This window comes from Astatotilapia calliptera, chromosome 7 (assembly GCF_900246225.1).
Source record: "Astatotilapia calliptera chromosome 7, fAstCal1.2, whole genome shotgun sequence".
NCBI classification, from domain to species: domain Eukaryota; kingdom Metazoa; phylum Chordata; class Actinopteri; order Cichliformes; family Cichlidae; genus Astatotilapia; species Astatotilapia calliptera.
Window position 1 is genome coordinate 59,506,566 of NC_039308.1, and position 14,960 is coordinate 59,521,525.

At 42.3% G+C, this 14,960-nt stretch overlaps 2 protein-coding genes across 6 annotated transcripts in view; one reads left to right on the forward strand and one right to left on the reverse strand.

The window, feature by feature from the left end:
- Positions 1-8,697, forward strand: part of LOC113026928 (serine/threonine-protein kinase WNK1-like) — a 31,197-nt gene extending 22,500 nt beyond the window's left edge. For 2 of the 4 annotated variants that reach the window (XM_026176232.1, XM_026176231.1), the window contains 20 exons: positions 43-176; positions 504-569; positions 951-986; positions 1,430-1,549; positions 1,789-1,887; positions 2,644-2,723; positions 2,813-2,972; positions 3,061-3,177; positions 3,262-3,375; positions 3,458-3,506; positions 3,599-3,742; positions 3,846-4,798; positions 4,896-4,967; positions 5,106-5,198; positions 5,309-5,627; positions 5,789-5,966; positions 6,055-6,248; positions 6,362-6,502; positions 6,607-6,836; positions 6,966-8,697. In XM_026176232.1, coding sequence (XP_026032017.1) covers positions 43-176; positions 504-569; positions 951-986; positions 1,430-1,549; positions 1,789-1,887; positions 2,644-2,723; positions 2,813-2,972; positions 3,061-3,177; positions 3,262-3,375; positions 3,458-3,506; positions 3,599-3,742; positions 3,846-4,798; positions 4,896-4,967; positions 5,106-5,198; positions 5,309-5,627; positions 5,789-5,966; positions 6,055-6,248; positions 6,362-6,502; positions 6,607-6,836; positions 6,966-7,328 — 3,662 coding nt within the window. In that variant the 3' untranslated portion in view covers positions 7,329-8,697. The remainder of the gene's footprint in view (positions 1-42; positions 177-503; positions 570-950; positions 987-1,429; positions 1,550-1,788; positions 1,888-2,643; positions 2,724-2,812; positions 2,973-3,060; positions 3,178-3,261; positions 3,376-3,457; positions 3,507-3,598; positions 3,743-3,845; positions 4,799-4,895; positions 4,968-5,105; positions 5,199-5,308; positions 5,628-5,788; positions 5,967-6,054; positions 6,249-6,361; positions 6,503-6,606; positions 6,837-6,965) is intronic. The other 2 variants (XM_026176233.1, XM_026176234.1) reach the window with 2 other exon arrangements.
- Positions 8,698-10,197: 1,500 nt separating this feature from the next.
- On the reverse strand, positions 10,198-14,941 carry rad52 (RAD52 homolog, DNA repair protein). Of its 2 annotated transcripts, none has more exons than XM_026176243.1 (11): positions 14,884-14,941; positions 12,588-12,689; positions 12,371-12,464; positions 12,224-12,291; positions 12,028-12,146; positions 11,861-11,936; positions 11,542-11,774; positions 11,285-11,445; positions 10,790-10,843; positions 10,475-10,711; positions 10,198-10,397 (listed from the first exon to the last, which is right to left on the reverse strand). In XM_026176243.1, the coding sequence occupies exons 1-11, from the start codon at positions 14,929-14,931 to the stop codon at positions 10,336-10,338; spliced, it is 1,254 nt and encodes a 417-aa protein (XP_026032028.1). In that variant the 5' UTR covers positions 14,932-14,941; the 3' UTR covers positions 10,198-10,335. The 2 variants fall into 2 exon arrangements, with proteins under 2 accessions (XP_026032028.1, XP_026032027.1); XM_026176242.1 differs by having other exon boundaries at positions 10,790-10,861.
- Positions 14,942-14,960: the final 19 nt, after the last annotated feature.

Consider the following 14,960-nt stretch of genomic DNA (forward strand, 5'->3'; position numbering starts at 1 on the left):
CTTGAGTCTTCATAAATTAACCTTTTTGTCCTTTTTTCACAGCTTGGGACATGGGAGATAGACTAGCAGGTTCCTCTGTTGTTACTGAGGCTCAGCCCTCTCAGTCTGGAGTATCCTACAGCTCTTCCACTACTCAGACACAGAGTGATCAAATGCAGCAACAGCAGCTGGCAGTGGTGAGACATTAGTGCATAATAATGTGTGTTGTGGGTGATTTTGTTTTGGAATATTGTCTGTATTTTAAACAAAATGTTTAAGTTGCAGATTGGGGTTCTATTTATTGATTATCTATTTTTCCCATATCCCAAATGGCCCTTTTTGTTGTTGTTGTTGTTGTTGTTGTTGCCCTCACCACTGCTGAATGTACTTTTCCCTGTTACATGTAGACAGCTGTCACATGGCCTACCTGCAGTGTGTCTAGAATTCACATGCATGTGTTCATGATACAGTTTAGGGTCCTAGGCTTTTCTAATTTTTAGAACATGTGCTTTTATCTGTTGCAGGGTGGTCAGTCTGAAGTTGTTCCTGTTCCAAATGCCAACCAGACCGTCCCATTGACACCTGCACAGGTATATATCTATTAGTGTATGTCTAAATGTCTTTGAAGAGTAACTTCACACTACATGAAAACTTTTGCTTCACTGACATCCTCCATAAAAGCAAAGCTTGTGTTAATATCAGGTTCTGCATAACACCCTGGATACACTTCAGTATCACACCTGCAAATCTGAACTTCAACCTGTCAGAGTCAGCAAAAACAAGATACTCACTCACATTGTGTGAAGTTAAACTTTAAAGCCTATATTCTTCGGTTGGGTGGCTGCGAAAGCAGAGCTGAGAGTTTCCTGGCCTGATCTTTTTTTTTTTTTTTTTTTTTTTTTCTCCTTTAGGTCTCTTTTCTTTTATCGGGTTTTCTACTCTTACACTTTGCTATGCTTTGTTTCTTATAGTATGGAGTTTACTACCAATCATCGCTCCCCCCTCAGGTAGATGAATACAATACACCCACAGTATTTCAGACAACTTGTTGTAGAAAACAAAATGCACTTATTATCAGTACTGGTCTGTACGTCAGGCTCTGGTAGGGTTGATGTAGCGGGTTTTTAGAAAAAATAATGTGAAATATTAGACCTTTAACATGTCTGCAAAACTCACTTTAGAGTTGACTTTGATTAATCCACACCTCAGTGGTGGCAAATAATACATCTGATTCAACTAACCTGATTCATACAGCTATGTTACTTAGCAGGTAAGTACAAGTCACTCAGCAAAAGAGCCCAAAGGAAATCTCTGAAAGGTTTAGATTGTAGAGAAACCAGACTTTCAGGAAGTTGCCTTAATGCCAGTCTGATGGTATCAGCTTTTATCTCAACCTACCTTTTTAAATCCTGTTTCTTCCCCTGTATCATTATGTGATCTGTTCATTTAGATTCCCTCCCAACAATCGACAATGGCCCCATCTTCTCACCCGCAGCAGCAGTCAGAGAGCACCAGTGCTCCACAGAGCTCTCTACAATCACAGGCACAGACAGGAGCTCAGCATTTACAGGTGATTTTTCCCTCCCTTGCTGCTCTTTAACATGCAGCAGCTCACTTATTTTAAGACGCATTCTAACATGTCCTGTTTTGCTTCACCAAACTATAGTATAAATGTGATTCTGTCCATTTTTTATGTCTTTTTCTTTCTTTTTTTTTCTTGTTCCTTTTCTTCTCTCTGAATGCTCTAATTACCACAACTGCCCCCCATTTCTTCTCCTTTGCATGTTTCTTATTTTGCATGACTCTTAGTCTTGGGCCAATGATCCAAGTACTCCTATCCTGTCTCCACCACTCAACGCAGAGCACCTATACTTCCTCTATCAGGCCTCATGCCTTTCTGTTGTGCAGGTACTCTGACTTGTGTATGCTGATGTTTCTTGGTCAGGCGTGAACCATTTGGTTCAGACCTGGTTCCTGTTCCTTTAAATGTTCTGTGTCCATTTTCTTTTTTTAAAAGTATTTATTTTTGTTGTTGCTGTAAATTCATGTAGTTTCTGTCATAGTATCAGTTAACATTATCTTAAGTAGGGTGTTGCTTAATGATGCATGAAACTAAATAGTTTATTTTGAGCATCTCATGGCTCTTTTTTGCTTCTCATCTGTGAACTCTCTCCATACTCTTTCACGTGATTCTTGAATAGGTGGTAGAAGAGAGAGAGAGAGAAAAGAAAATGGCCATAAACAGTGTATTTTGCGACACCATGAAACAAACAATGGAGTGTAATATGAAATGATAGATGTTTTCATATTGTCATCTGATATTTTTCTTCATATCACACAGCCCTAGCTGTAAGTGGGATTAAACATAATTAATATCCATATAAACACAGCAGTGACAGAGGGTTACATTCAGATAGGAGCTGAAATAAAAGCTCCATATCACAGCAGTATTTACACTCCACCTGAAAGCTAAAAAATGGAGTCTCTTGCAACTGCCAGTTGCATGTTTCACCAGATTAAAGAGCTCCATCTAGTGGATGATATGATTTAAATTAGTGTACAGTTAATGCTGTGTAACCACTTGAAAATTGTATTGTGCCAAACAGCACTAGAACCTGCTTTTGAGGTGAAGTGTTTGACTTCTTAATGTTTCCTGTGTGTCAGGCTCCTGTGAGTGTTCCTCAGTCCACACCAGTGGAGCAGCCAGTGGGATCTTCTTCCCTAGCACCACCGTCTATAGATAGGTAAGATGCAAGTTATTTTTTTAAAAGTCTGGTTTTCTCAGCACTGCGCAGCTTGTAAAACCTTCCTTTTGTGGATTTGTGTGTTTTAGCTGTCCATCAGATGCAGCTTCGGGTCTTAGTGATGGCAATGATGGTTCTACATCAGGAGGCCGCCATGAGGGACGCTCGCTGAAGCGGCAACAGCGGCGATCTGTACGCAGTCGCTCTCGCCACGAGAAGACGGCAAAGGCCAAGCTAAATGTTCTTAGTGTAAGAATTTTAACTAATGAGAATGTTTACATTCTTTTTTTAAGCTCTTAGTCACTGAACAGTTTTAATATAAGTAAATGTTTCACAGATCTCTAATATGGGAGACAGAGTAGCAGAGTGCCAGCTGGAAACGCACAACAGGAAGATGGTGACCTTCAGATTTGATCTTGATGGAGATAATCCAGAAGAAATTGCCCAGATTATGGTAGTAGTGCTTCTTTAGTTGTCACTCAAAAGATATTCACATAGTTTATTCAGAGCTATTGATCTTTTCCGTTTTCTCTTCCAGGTTGAAAGTGAGTTCATCTTGGAGACTGAGCGAGAATCATTCATTGACCATATCCGTGAGGTCATAGAAATGGCTGATGAGAAAGGAGAGCGCATGAAGGACAGCTTTCCTCAGGTATTTATTCACTACACGTCTCCTGTTAGGTGAATAACTATGACTGCCTGCGAACCCTCACTATGATTCTTTCTCTTTGCAGATGAGCGACCTCCAACAACAACCTGAGTTGTCTGTTCCCATGCTACCAGGTAAGCAAACGTGTCAGAAATATAGCTTTGTTCAATTCTTTTTTTCGTTTTTGTTTTTGACTTTACACTCATATTTGGACGACACCCCCCAGGTATTTCCCCCAGCACTACAGCCCAGGTGGTGCATTCAGCAGGACGTAGGTTCATCGTCAGCCCAGTGCCAGAGTCTCGACTCAGAGAGCAGTTCTTTGGAGGCGCTTCAACCAATACCTCAGTTGGAGAAGAGCCTGTTACAGGTGAAAGGAGCTTATTTATCTATTTGTAGCTTTCGATTTAAATGTCTTTTTTGTTTACAATTCATCCTCTTTTTTTTTTTCTGTTTTTTTTTTTTTTTTACAGCTCCTTTGGTGTCATTGGGCCTGTCTCTCTCTGCTCCATCAGCAACTCTCCAGCAGGCCTTTAATGAAGTAAAGCAGACTCGTATTCAGAAAGGCAAAACATTTGATGCCTCTGCTGCTGAGCAAGAATCAGTCACTCCCCACTCCGAGGCTGTCCCAAGCTCTAACAATATCACGACTTCTGTCGAGTCTGTAGCTTCCACCACTACTCCCACATTTCCTTCTCTGAAGTCTGGTGCAGCATCCTCGCCACCTTCGTCAGCTTCACCTGGGAGGGTTTCCCCTACACCAGTGTCTGTGCCACCCCAAACTGCTGGGAGTGACTGCAGTCCACCACCTCAGTCCTCCCATGAAACGACCCCTTCACAGTATCCAATAGCTGTTAACGTCCCTCCTTCCTCTGTTTCTCCTCCATCTACACAGCCCTCTGTCCCTGCTGTAATTGGATCTCAGCTGGGCAATAGTTCTATCTCCTCTGGCTCATCCAGTACTACTGGAAGTGTTCCTGCACCAGAGCAGCAGCCATTTAATAGTGCTGTTGCATGTTCTCAGCCGGTGAATTCATCCAACCATGCACCACAGAATACAGCCACCCAGCCCCCACTCCCCACCAACCAAAGCCAAGCCCAGCAGCAGCCAGTGGAGTCAGAAGGGGCTGAGATTCAGACAAAGACCGCTGGCAGAGATGACATCCATGCCCTTGAGCAGAAGCTTCGGTCTCTTTTTAAAGACCAGAGCTCTGCCTCCCAAGCACTGGATTCCAGTCAGAATGCAGGGACCTCCTCTCCTCCCACTGGGACTTCTTCCCCTCCACCCGGACCTGCCTCTGTGCCCCCTTCTAATCTTCCCCTCACCTCTGGGGCACAAAGTGTTCTGGGCCCGACAACCACTCCAGGGCAGATTGTAACTGTGGCAGGACATGCCCAGACTCCTCCAACGAAGCCCAGAGCACAGGTTAATGAATAATGCACCATCCTAAAATAAATCACTCACTGTTTTATTCTGATGATGTGTCATAACAACTATGTTTTAATTTTCCATGCTGGCTCAGACTTTACCTGGGGGTTTTGACCAAATTTCTACAGCTTCGTCTGATGTGCCCCCATTTCCTGGACCAAATCAGGTTAGGGCTATATTGTCTCTGCAATGATTCCTGTGCCATTAGCTCTGTTGATTTATTTATTTATTTTATTTTTTTAAACTAGCATAGGATGCTGATGTACTACTTAACGTGTTCCTTATATCTTTTATGCAACCACAGCAACCCCTAGATAATTTGGATGCCCAGTTGAGAAGAGCTCTAAGTCCAGAGACGGTTCAGGAAGGCAATGGTGTCATTGTAGGACGTTTCCAAGTAAGTTTTAGTTCCAGCTTAAATTAATGTGCCTAATTCATTCTTAGAAGCTTAAATCCCATAAAACATCAAGCTCAGTTTATTAAAATGATCTCTTCCTTCATACTTAGGTCTCTATTGCTCCTGATGGTGCAACCAGCAGTGCTCAAGATCCATCCAGTGTTGTTTCATCCTCTTCCCAGACGCCGTCCTCAACGTCCTCTTCTTCTTCTTCCACCTCTTCCTCTCCCTCCAGTCCAGAAAATACCTTTCACCGATCATCTCCTCTGCCTAAAGGACTCACTGAAGTTAATGCTGTCGATGGGGGCTCTTCTGTTTCTGAGAGTCAGCCCACCACTATTGGGCGCTTCACAGTGTCCACGAGCACCAGTGCGACATCTGAGCCAACCGCTGCCACTGGCTCTAAAGTGGGACGATTTTCAGTCACAGGTGTGCAGCAGGTTCACAAAAAGTGTGAAATTAAGTAATAAATTATTTAACTACTGATGTTAATAATCCGTTATTTTAATCACACCAATTGATAGAGATTAACCTATTATAACACAGTAATGACCTTTTATTTTTCATGTATTTATTTATTTTTAACCCAGTGACCCCTGGTCCAGCAGCTAGCTCCAGTCCAACACATGACTGCAGCGTGCAGAATGGACCATCATCCTCAACTTCTGATTCTCATGTCACACATCCACATTATAGTAGTGGGAATGATGATGACTCGGAGACTGATGATGAAGCCTTGCAAAAAGAAATCAGTCGTCTGAGGGAGAAGTATGTTACATATTTGTTGTCCTGTCTTATGTAAACTTTGCTTCACAGCTCAGGGGAAATTTGGCTTTAATTTTCTGTCTCTCCTCAGACACATGATGGAAATTCAGGCCTTGCAGGCTCGTCAGAAAGAGGAGATAGAGGGCCTGTTCACTCGCATGGGAAAAACTCCTCCTCCTTCTGTGCTCTCCCCTGCTGTGGCCATGCCTGGAGGACGACGAAGGCTAAAAAGCAAAAGTCACAAATCGGCTCGCAGTAGTGGACAGCCCAGCCCTGTACACTCAGGTAATATGATACACAATCTGTTTCTTGTTATGCGTCCTTTGTTTTTTCTTTTTTTGAGTATGTCAGTGTTCTCTTGTTTAAATATTGATTGTAATCTGTATTGTAATCTTCAGCTCAGAGCCAAGGTTCAGAGTCCCCTCCAAAGCAAAGTTCAGCCTCAGTAACAGAGACCTCAGAAATTGCAGCAGAGTCTGTAACACGGTCACAGCTCACATCCTCTCCATCCATGCCAAGCCTCAGCAATTGCTCCACAGGTATGTGCAACTCCAGCTTTTAACAGTCAGCTGCTTCATTTGAATTTTATGATGTAAACTGAATTTTCTAGTGCACATCTGATGCCTCTTGTCTATATATTTAGGATCAAGTGGGATTAGCTCCACAAATGGTTCAGGACACTTGCAGGCTGAGTGTTCTACCCTGTCCCAGGCCACTGGAGCCCCTCCTGCTGGCTCTAACACCCAGAAGGGTAAGGGGACCTTCACTGACGACCTGCACCAACTGGTGGATAACTGGGCCAGGGATGCCATCAGCCAATCCCAGGGGAAGAGAGGCCCTAAAACTGGAGCACAGGGAGGGTTGGGACTTGATGTAAGCATTTGGTATTCTTTGAATGTTTAAAAAAAAGTCAAAGTATTTCATGACTGTGTTTTAATGTTTACTTTTTTTTAGTACTAATCGTGCATATTGAACAATAACAATTTTTCTTTAACAATGCAGATCATCCCTCCAGCCAACATTGGCCGTAAATTCTCAGCTCCAGGCTATCTCGGCCCACCACATTCCAACACCACGTCCACTCACCTCCCCAACCCAACCAATCCCTCTGCTTCTTTGGGTCCTCGCAAAGGCTCCCTGGGTCCAGTTGCCCAGGGGTACGGATATACTTCAGTCTCGTACAGTGCTCCTCAGTGGGCAGGACCCACACCAACATGCCAGATGGTTAACCCGGGACAGCCACTAACACAGTACCAGCCATCTACAGCAACTCCAGTGTCTCTGCACCAAGGTTACCAAGTGGGAACTACATCAACCCCCCAGAAATCAGTCAACCCTGGAGGGTCCAACCTGAGGCCTACGTAACCCAGTCTGAGCCCTGATTGAGGCTGAGATGAAGGGCCACACAGGGCAGAGGGGACCAGACAGTTGTAGACTGAGATCACAGCCTCTCTTTGTGGCTTACTGGCTAACTGGCTTGGTATTGTGCATTTTATTTTTAACTTTTATCATTGTGTATTTTTTTTTTCTTTAATAGCTGACCTGTGTGGTTCAAGTCCTCTCAGGCAGAACAAAGTCTGTCTGGCAATTGGAGGGAAAGTGCAATACACACCCACAGCACAAAAAGTCTCACACTTATCCTGCCATTAGCTGTGGAAACGAGCTGTGACGTATTGGCCCAAAGGCACAACGAACAGCAGCCAAAGATGTTGCTGGAGAGCCGATCTTTGAAGGGGAGAAGTTGGTGAGGGATTGTGGTTCATATCCTTATTTGTCTGGACTTTAAGCTGAGCTGGGACTTAAGATTGTTCCAGTAGTCCACCACAGAAATCTGTGTGCACACAGACAGACTATACATCGAACTCGTTGGGATTGGTTTGGAGGGTAGGTTAAGTTGTCTGTTAAGGAGGAGGAGAGAATGTGAGTCTACAGAGAGTGGGATAGTTGGTTTGTCCCTGATGGATAATTACTGTGAATGATGCTTAGGAGAAGAAAGACTTGGAAAGTTTGGAGTGTGATGGAGGGTAGCAGTACGAATACATCCCAATAAAAATGCAATAATAGCATAATCGACAAACTGCCCCTTGTAACTGTGGCCTTAATCTAAAAGAAACACATTGGCTTTGTACATAGACATTTCTTGACTGGGTTATGATTCTATGTTAAACATATTTATGTCTCTGTGAAAGTCTGGTGTTGTGTGACTCGAGTTGTCTATCATACTGATTTATTCATGCGAGTAGATCTGCGAGATAATAACACGTGGTCCTGATGTTGACCACCATTCAGAGAATTGAAGAGGTGATGCTGCTGTAGATCACAATCTGAGTATTAGGTGTTAGCAGGGTGACCCCCCCCCCCCCTTTTTTTTTTTTTTTTGGTAAGGGACACATTAAACCACTTCACTTAGTGCTTAGCTGTGAGATATGTGCAGTTCATAATCTGCTTATCATATCATACAAAGTAAGAGTTTTGTCAGGATAGTATTTGAGGAGGGTTTCATACTCTTGAGGGGAGCGAGACCACTTCTTGATCCATTTTTCTTTTCTTAGATGGTGCACAGTACATGTATAAACAGCTTGTTACTGAACTCATATGTCCCAAAATATTTTTACCCATAACATCTAGCTGTGGCCTCTGAAATCACAAGTGTCTGGGGTTCTCTCTTTCTGTGGTCTGTTTTTTGTATGCGTATATTTAATAAACAACAACGTTCTTTATGGACTTGTATTCAGCCATCAGATTTTGATGTTGTTTCACTGTAATTATTATTAAAGGTTGTTAAACAACATGTAAAGGAATATTAAAAAAAAGTGCAATTGCAGGGTTGTTATTGGTATCATACTCGCCATGCAGGAATAATCCTGCAGTTTATTAAGCTTGTCTCTTTATGACTGCCCTGCCCCCCTCCTTTTTTTGGCTTTTTCTTTCTTTTTTTCTTATTGTAAATATAATTGTGAGGTAAATGCTTTCAGTTTGCTCTCACTAGAGTATGTTCATTGTGACCCATTCTAAATGCACATGCACTCTAACCTGTAAACATGAGGAACACTTTAGTGCCTTGCATCCTCACTAATGAGAAGTTCCAGATCCATCCAGTCCTGTAGCTGTGACTGTATTACAGAAAACCAGTTTACTAAACCAGTATACAGTTTAAACACCACCAGATGCAGCCAGCTCAGAGCATGCAAAACTGAGGTAGGTGCCGCATGCAGGACAAAGAGCACACTGAGTAAAGTGGACAGTTTCTTTCCTCTCTACAGTTACCTTTGTGTTGGTTGTTCGATCAGCTGTGTATTTGTATTTGGCACATGTTTACGTGGGTTTGGATGGTATTTGTTTTTCCAGATTTATCATTAAACCTTTTCATAGAAGAACTTGTTTGGGCAGTGAGCGAGCTGCGCAAAGGTTTAAAATTCTGTCACGCTAACCCGACTTCTATCTCACCACCTCACGAGTGCCATGCTGTCATCGTGATTTTTGGTTTTTTTGCCTGCTTGTAGATTGAATGAATAGTTGAACTTCTCTAGAGAAAAAAACAAGTTACTGCAATGCAGAATATGCAATGTTCAAAGTTTTGTAGGGACTGAGGGGTATTGGACACATTTGCATGCTGATGAGGGTTGTTACGGATTTCAATGTTTTTGATATTGGATTATTTGTTTTGTTTTTTTATTATTTGCCTTTTTATGAGTGTTGATCTGCTCAATTGCTATTCATTAATATCACAGGCACAACTTCAGTATGAGACTATCAGTGTATGAGTTCTGCATGCCGACTTTACTGGTGTTTAATCTTACAAATGGCAGCCAGTGCACCACTGTACAGCACAAGCTCCCCACAAGAAGTTAACATCCATATGCTACTCTGCTATATCAGTAATTATCACAGATCTCTACAGTACTGTTTGAGCCTACTGACACGCAGTTATACTCTTATTTCTGATCCCCCCTTACTGACTTCCTGTGATCCAGTGTCTGTTTTGTGTATGTTTTTCACATTGTACAAAACTTAAAAAAAATAAATAAAAGAAATCAGGTAAAAGGCACGTTTATGCGTGTTTGTCAAAAATTAGATCATGGTTAGTTTTTGTTATGTTTGATGATTTTGTTTTGTTTTTGAACAAAGTCTTAATCTTTCAACATGAACAAAAGGCTACATTCTAAAGATAATTAAGAAGTTATGTATCATTTATTTGTTTTATCTGAAATTAAATTTCACTTTTTCAAATAAATCTAGCAGGATTCCCAGTTTGGTTATGTTTTTATTTTTTAACAAAATCAGAAAACATGTATCCAGATGTATATAAAGCAGCAATTCTTTACAATTTCAAATGTACAAAGTGAAGTAAAAGCAAAATAGTGGCTGGATGTCAGGTGTCCAGCCTGCGTTTTTTCATGAACTGTCCTTGTCTGTACGGACTCGAGGCTTCACCTGAAAATTGGAGACGTAGTAGTGAGTTTCAGACAGAATTTAGCACTGAAGCTCATTCACTGACTGATCTGACTCACCTGGTCTGCCCTGATACTGGTTCTGCTGCTGAGGTCTGTACTGAGCCTGCTCCCGTCCTCTGCTGTTCGGCGGGGCCTCTGGTCGCCTATCCGTCGTCCTCTGAGGGGTTTTACTGCGCGTCTGCATCTGATGATTCCCAGGCGTACTGGGCCGGGTTCCTCTGGGTGAAGGGGCAGCCGCAGGGACATCCAGATCCTCAATCCCATAAAGAGTGAAATCCCAGAGCTCAGGGTCATCTGCACAGCAAGACCAACTGGAAATGAGATGCAGGCCTCCTCATCACACAGTCCAAGTATGTGGAGCCTTTACAGCACCTGCTAAATACACGTCTCTGCTGCTGGTGGACTTCCTGAGTTCAGCTTCAGCACCTGCGAAGATAGGAACCCCTTTATGACAGAAAGAGGGAGGGGGGGGGGGGGAGGATGTCTCAAACTGTAAGAGCCAAACCAACCTGCAAGACATGCTAAACTATTTTTGTGAGATTATTTTGACAACTTTTTCTTCCATCTCAGAGTAGAAATCTACCCCAAACCTCAGTGTTGCTGTATTACTTTTAATCTCTCCCCTGTAATAAAGTGTAAAAACCGATTAGCGCATTTTACCAGTCTGTAATCACTCTATACCAAGGTTATTAGAGTTAAATAACTACAACTAAAAACTGAAACCAACTAAAACTACAAACTAGACTTAAAAAGGAAATTAAAATTCATAATCGTAAATCCTGCCTCTGACATATACCCTCCATACAATAATCACAACATAACAATAAAAACTAAACCGATAAAAGAAAATCAAAATATTCTCTCTACCTTCACTGGATCCTTGTCCTATAGTGACCTCTTCCTCCTCAGATTTGGCTCGGTCTTGCTTCTGCTGCAGCTTCTTGGCCTCCATCTCTCTCCTGAACTTCTGCTGAAGCTGCTGCTGTCGGAGTTTTCTCAGCTGTTTGGGGTCTGTGTGTGTTTCTGACCTGACAACAACATCCACAGAGTTGACACCAGAGCTTAGAAGAGGACAGCAATTAGGAGATGTCGAGAAGATGAGGGAAAACCAGAGCTTTTCCTACCCGGAGCTGATGTTCTCACTCTTCATGCCAGGTGCAGCGTCGGCAGCATTGGGAGTGTGAACTTCTGAATGACTCTGGTTCTGGTTGATGACTCTGGGCTCCAGCGGCGTCCTGACAGGAACCGGTGCTGATATAAGACTCTCCTCTCGGAGCAGACTGCCAAGCCGGGCCTTCTCCACCGACGGCTCACCTTCAGTACGCTTAGTCCGGGCTGGATCTAGAGGAGGTGGCGGCTTTGTGTAGAGAAGTGACAAGAATCAGCTTCCAAAAACCGACTAGACTGAAAACTAAAAATGATACTTTAAATGTTGATCCTGACCTGCTTGGGGATCTTGTTAATGGCTAGGAGGTATTCTTTATTCAGGATGCAGTTACCAAGAGCATTACCAAAACATCTAAACATAGGAAAAAGAAAAACAAACTTTTTAATGATTAAAATAAAATAATATTTCCAGCATGTTTTTAAATATAAGTAAATTCCCATACTTCAGAGCTCTCTTCATGCCATCAGTGACCGCTTCCTTCCTCGCCTTTTCCAGTGACAGAGCTTTCGACTTTAGTCCTTCGCTGACTCCGTAGCCAACATCCTCATGAAACGATCCATCCTGGAGGAAAAGCAACATGAACTCATATGGATGGAAGAGAGGGAGGCAGAAAAATAAAAGAGGCTCATTTACCCAACCTTGAGCTGCACTTTAACAAACGCGCTGACGCCGACGTAAAACTTCCCATTGATGAGGTCTACGAAATCTGCCAACAAAAATCATCAAACTGTTAGTCTGAGCGTGAGAAGGTAAACCTGGATCCTAAGCTGTGAAACGAGTCATACCAACGTTCTGCTGGGAAATGGAGTGAGACCATCCATTGTATCCAAACATCTCATTGGCCAAGCTGATGACACGATGGCCTTCAATGTAGCATACCTGTTGAAATCAGAGTAGCTATTTGAAGTTGAAAAATGAAATTATGACATGTTATAGTGAAGAAACATCCCCAGTCTGAGGTGCAGGCAGCTTTTCTAGCTGCAGAGGAAAACAAAGACCTGCCTTCTGTCCTCCTCCGGCCATTCTGGTGCTGATGTACTCCGGTCCCAGCTTCTGTCGCAGAGCATCTTGCACCGCCTGGTACTCCTCAGCTGTGTAGGTAAACTGTCCACACACCCCAGTGTCAGCAAGGCACACAGCGGAAACACCATTAATAATGAAAACAAGCTTACATTGTTGTCACATTTGTATGACCTGAGTGAAACTGGCTGGCAGTTATTATCCTCTGGAGGTGCAGGAAGCTAGGTTTACACTAATAACATAAAGAGTGATTCATCACTGATGCTTTGTGTTCTACTTCATTTCAGACATTAAAAAGCCACCGAGAGTACAAGCTGTTCTCGGCAGCCTTTGGACCCGAACTATTTCATGGCATGCAATTTTAATTTCTCTTCGCTATTTGGGCTGATTGGGACCTGATGAATGTAAAGACAAAGAATTACCAGATTTTTTTTTTTTTACCGGTACCTGATTTTTGTTTCTAACAAAAATGAGATCCACATATGAGGATATTCGTATAAAATTTCGATCGAACAGCAGCAGTATAATGGCCTCGTAAGTGGATATCAGGCCCCTGTAGAGCAAAATTGAGTATTTTGGTCTAAATAACCCAAAATGTGATGTCCACATATGTGGACGCCAGGTCCTAGGAGGTTAAAGAAAATATAATAAAATAGAAAGACTTCTGCAAAAACAGACATGCCAGCAAGATCAACAAACTAATCCATAAGACTGGATCAATTATTGCCCAGAATCTGAAGCCATGTGAATCAGTGAGAGACCGGAGGTCTCTGAACAAACCTCTCCATCATCGGCAACCCATCGAACACGCTCCACTCTACTGCACAGACACAGGAGAGCTTCTCCTCCCTCAGACTTATTAAGATTCCTCACACACTTCTGTATTATGGCTTCCTGCTCCTCTTTCCTTTGTTTTCCTCTTTAAATGTATTCTTTAATTTCAATCACTGTTGTAAATATTTTTAAAATTGCACTTCCTCAATTTATAAGGCAGGCGAGTCAAAAATTAGGCAAAGACTCCATTTCAGGGCATAGATTTTGGAATTATTACGGTATTTTCATGTGTTTGAAAAAATGTTCCCACTGATTAAAATCTCCCCTACCGCCATTCATATCACATCAGAGTAACTAAGCAATAGAAAAGCATTTAAATGACAGAAAACTATTTTTTCACCATCTACTAAAGAAACCAGGCATTTTCTGTGAATTAAAACTTTGTTTTATCGTCTTGATGCATGCTCAATCATCCAGGTAAGTAAATCCCCAAAAGTCGATTCTGTTCATCTGGACATAGACTGAAGAAGTCACTTGGATGAATGACGAAACGTTTCTCCCACTGAAAACGCTACATCCAGATGAACTGAATCAACTTTTGGGGGTTTCTGTTTTATCACTACAGGAGAGTCTAGGCAGTGAGCTACTGGACCATTTTATCTAATTTTGCACATTTATTTCTTACAATTTGAGAGTCGGGCTGACAGCATCTTCTTTATGATGTAGAAAAACTGAGACACACTGTTGAAATTGCATTTCTTCTTCTTATATTAAGATCGCCTAGTGATTAAATGTGTAGTTGAAGTCCTTTACAATAATAGAGAGGAGTGTTTCACTGCTCCAGCCCTCTTTATATCAAAGTGCGCCCATAGAGAGGAGTGGCAGTGATTTTTAACAGAAGAATAGCAGCAAGAATGAAGAGTAAGGTTTAGAAGATGGTCGTGAGAACTGCTACGATGTTTAGTTTGGAGAAGGTGAACTGACAAAAAAAAGACAGGAGGTGTGACTGGAGCTGACAGAGGTGAAGGTGCTCAAATTTTCATTGAGGTTGACCAAGAATAGACAGGATTAGAAATGAGTACATCAGAGCGACATCTCAGGTTAGAAACGGTTTGACGTGTGCAGAGGACGGATGGTGGATATATTGGACCAAGGATGCTGAAGATGGAGTTTCCAGACAAAAGAGGAAAGACCATAGCGGGGGGTTTAGGGTGTATAGGACCGGAAGAAAAATAAAAACTAAACTTTCAAAAGAAATTACAAACTTTGTAGAAAATACAAAACTATGATACTCTACTACATAAATAAACTCGGTCCCCTCTAGTGTCCAGTCACAGACATTCAGACTGACACACATTGTGCTTCAACCCGTTTCAATCAAAACTTTATCAGCAGTGGGACTGGAAGCAAAAACTGGTGTGCTTTATCATTCTAATTTAACTCAACACACCTGTGTCCAATTTAGAATAATTAGCTTTTGAGAAGTCTCATGGAGCCCACATACCTGTCCGAAGCACCTGGACGCAGAGCTGCTCTTCTCCTCACTGGACATGACTGCCGAGATGTTCTTCAGTCACTGGA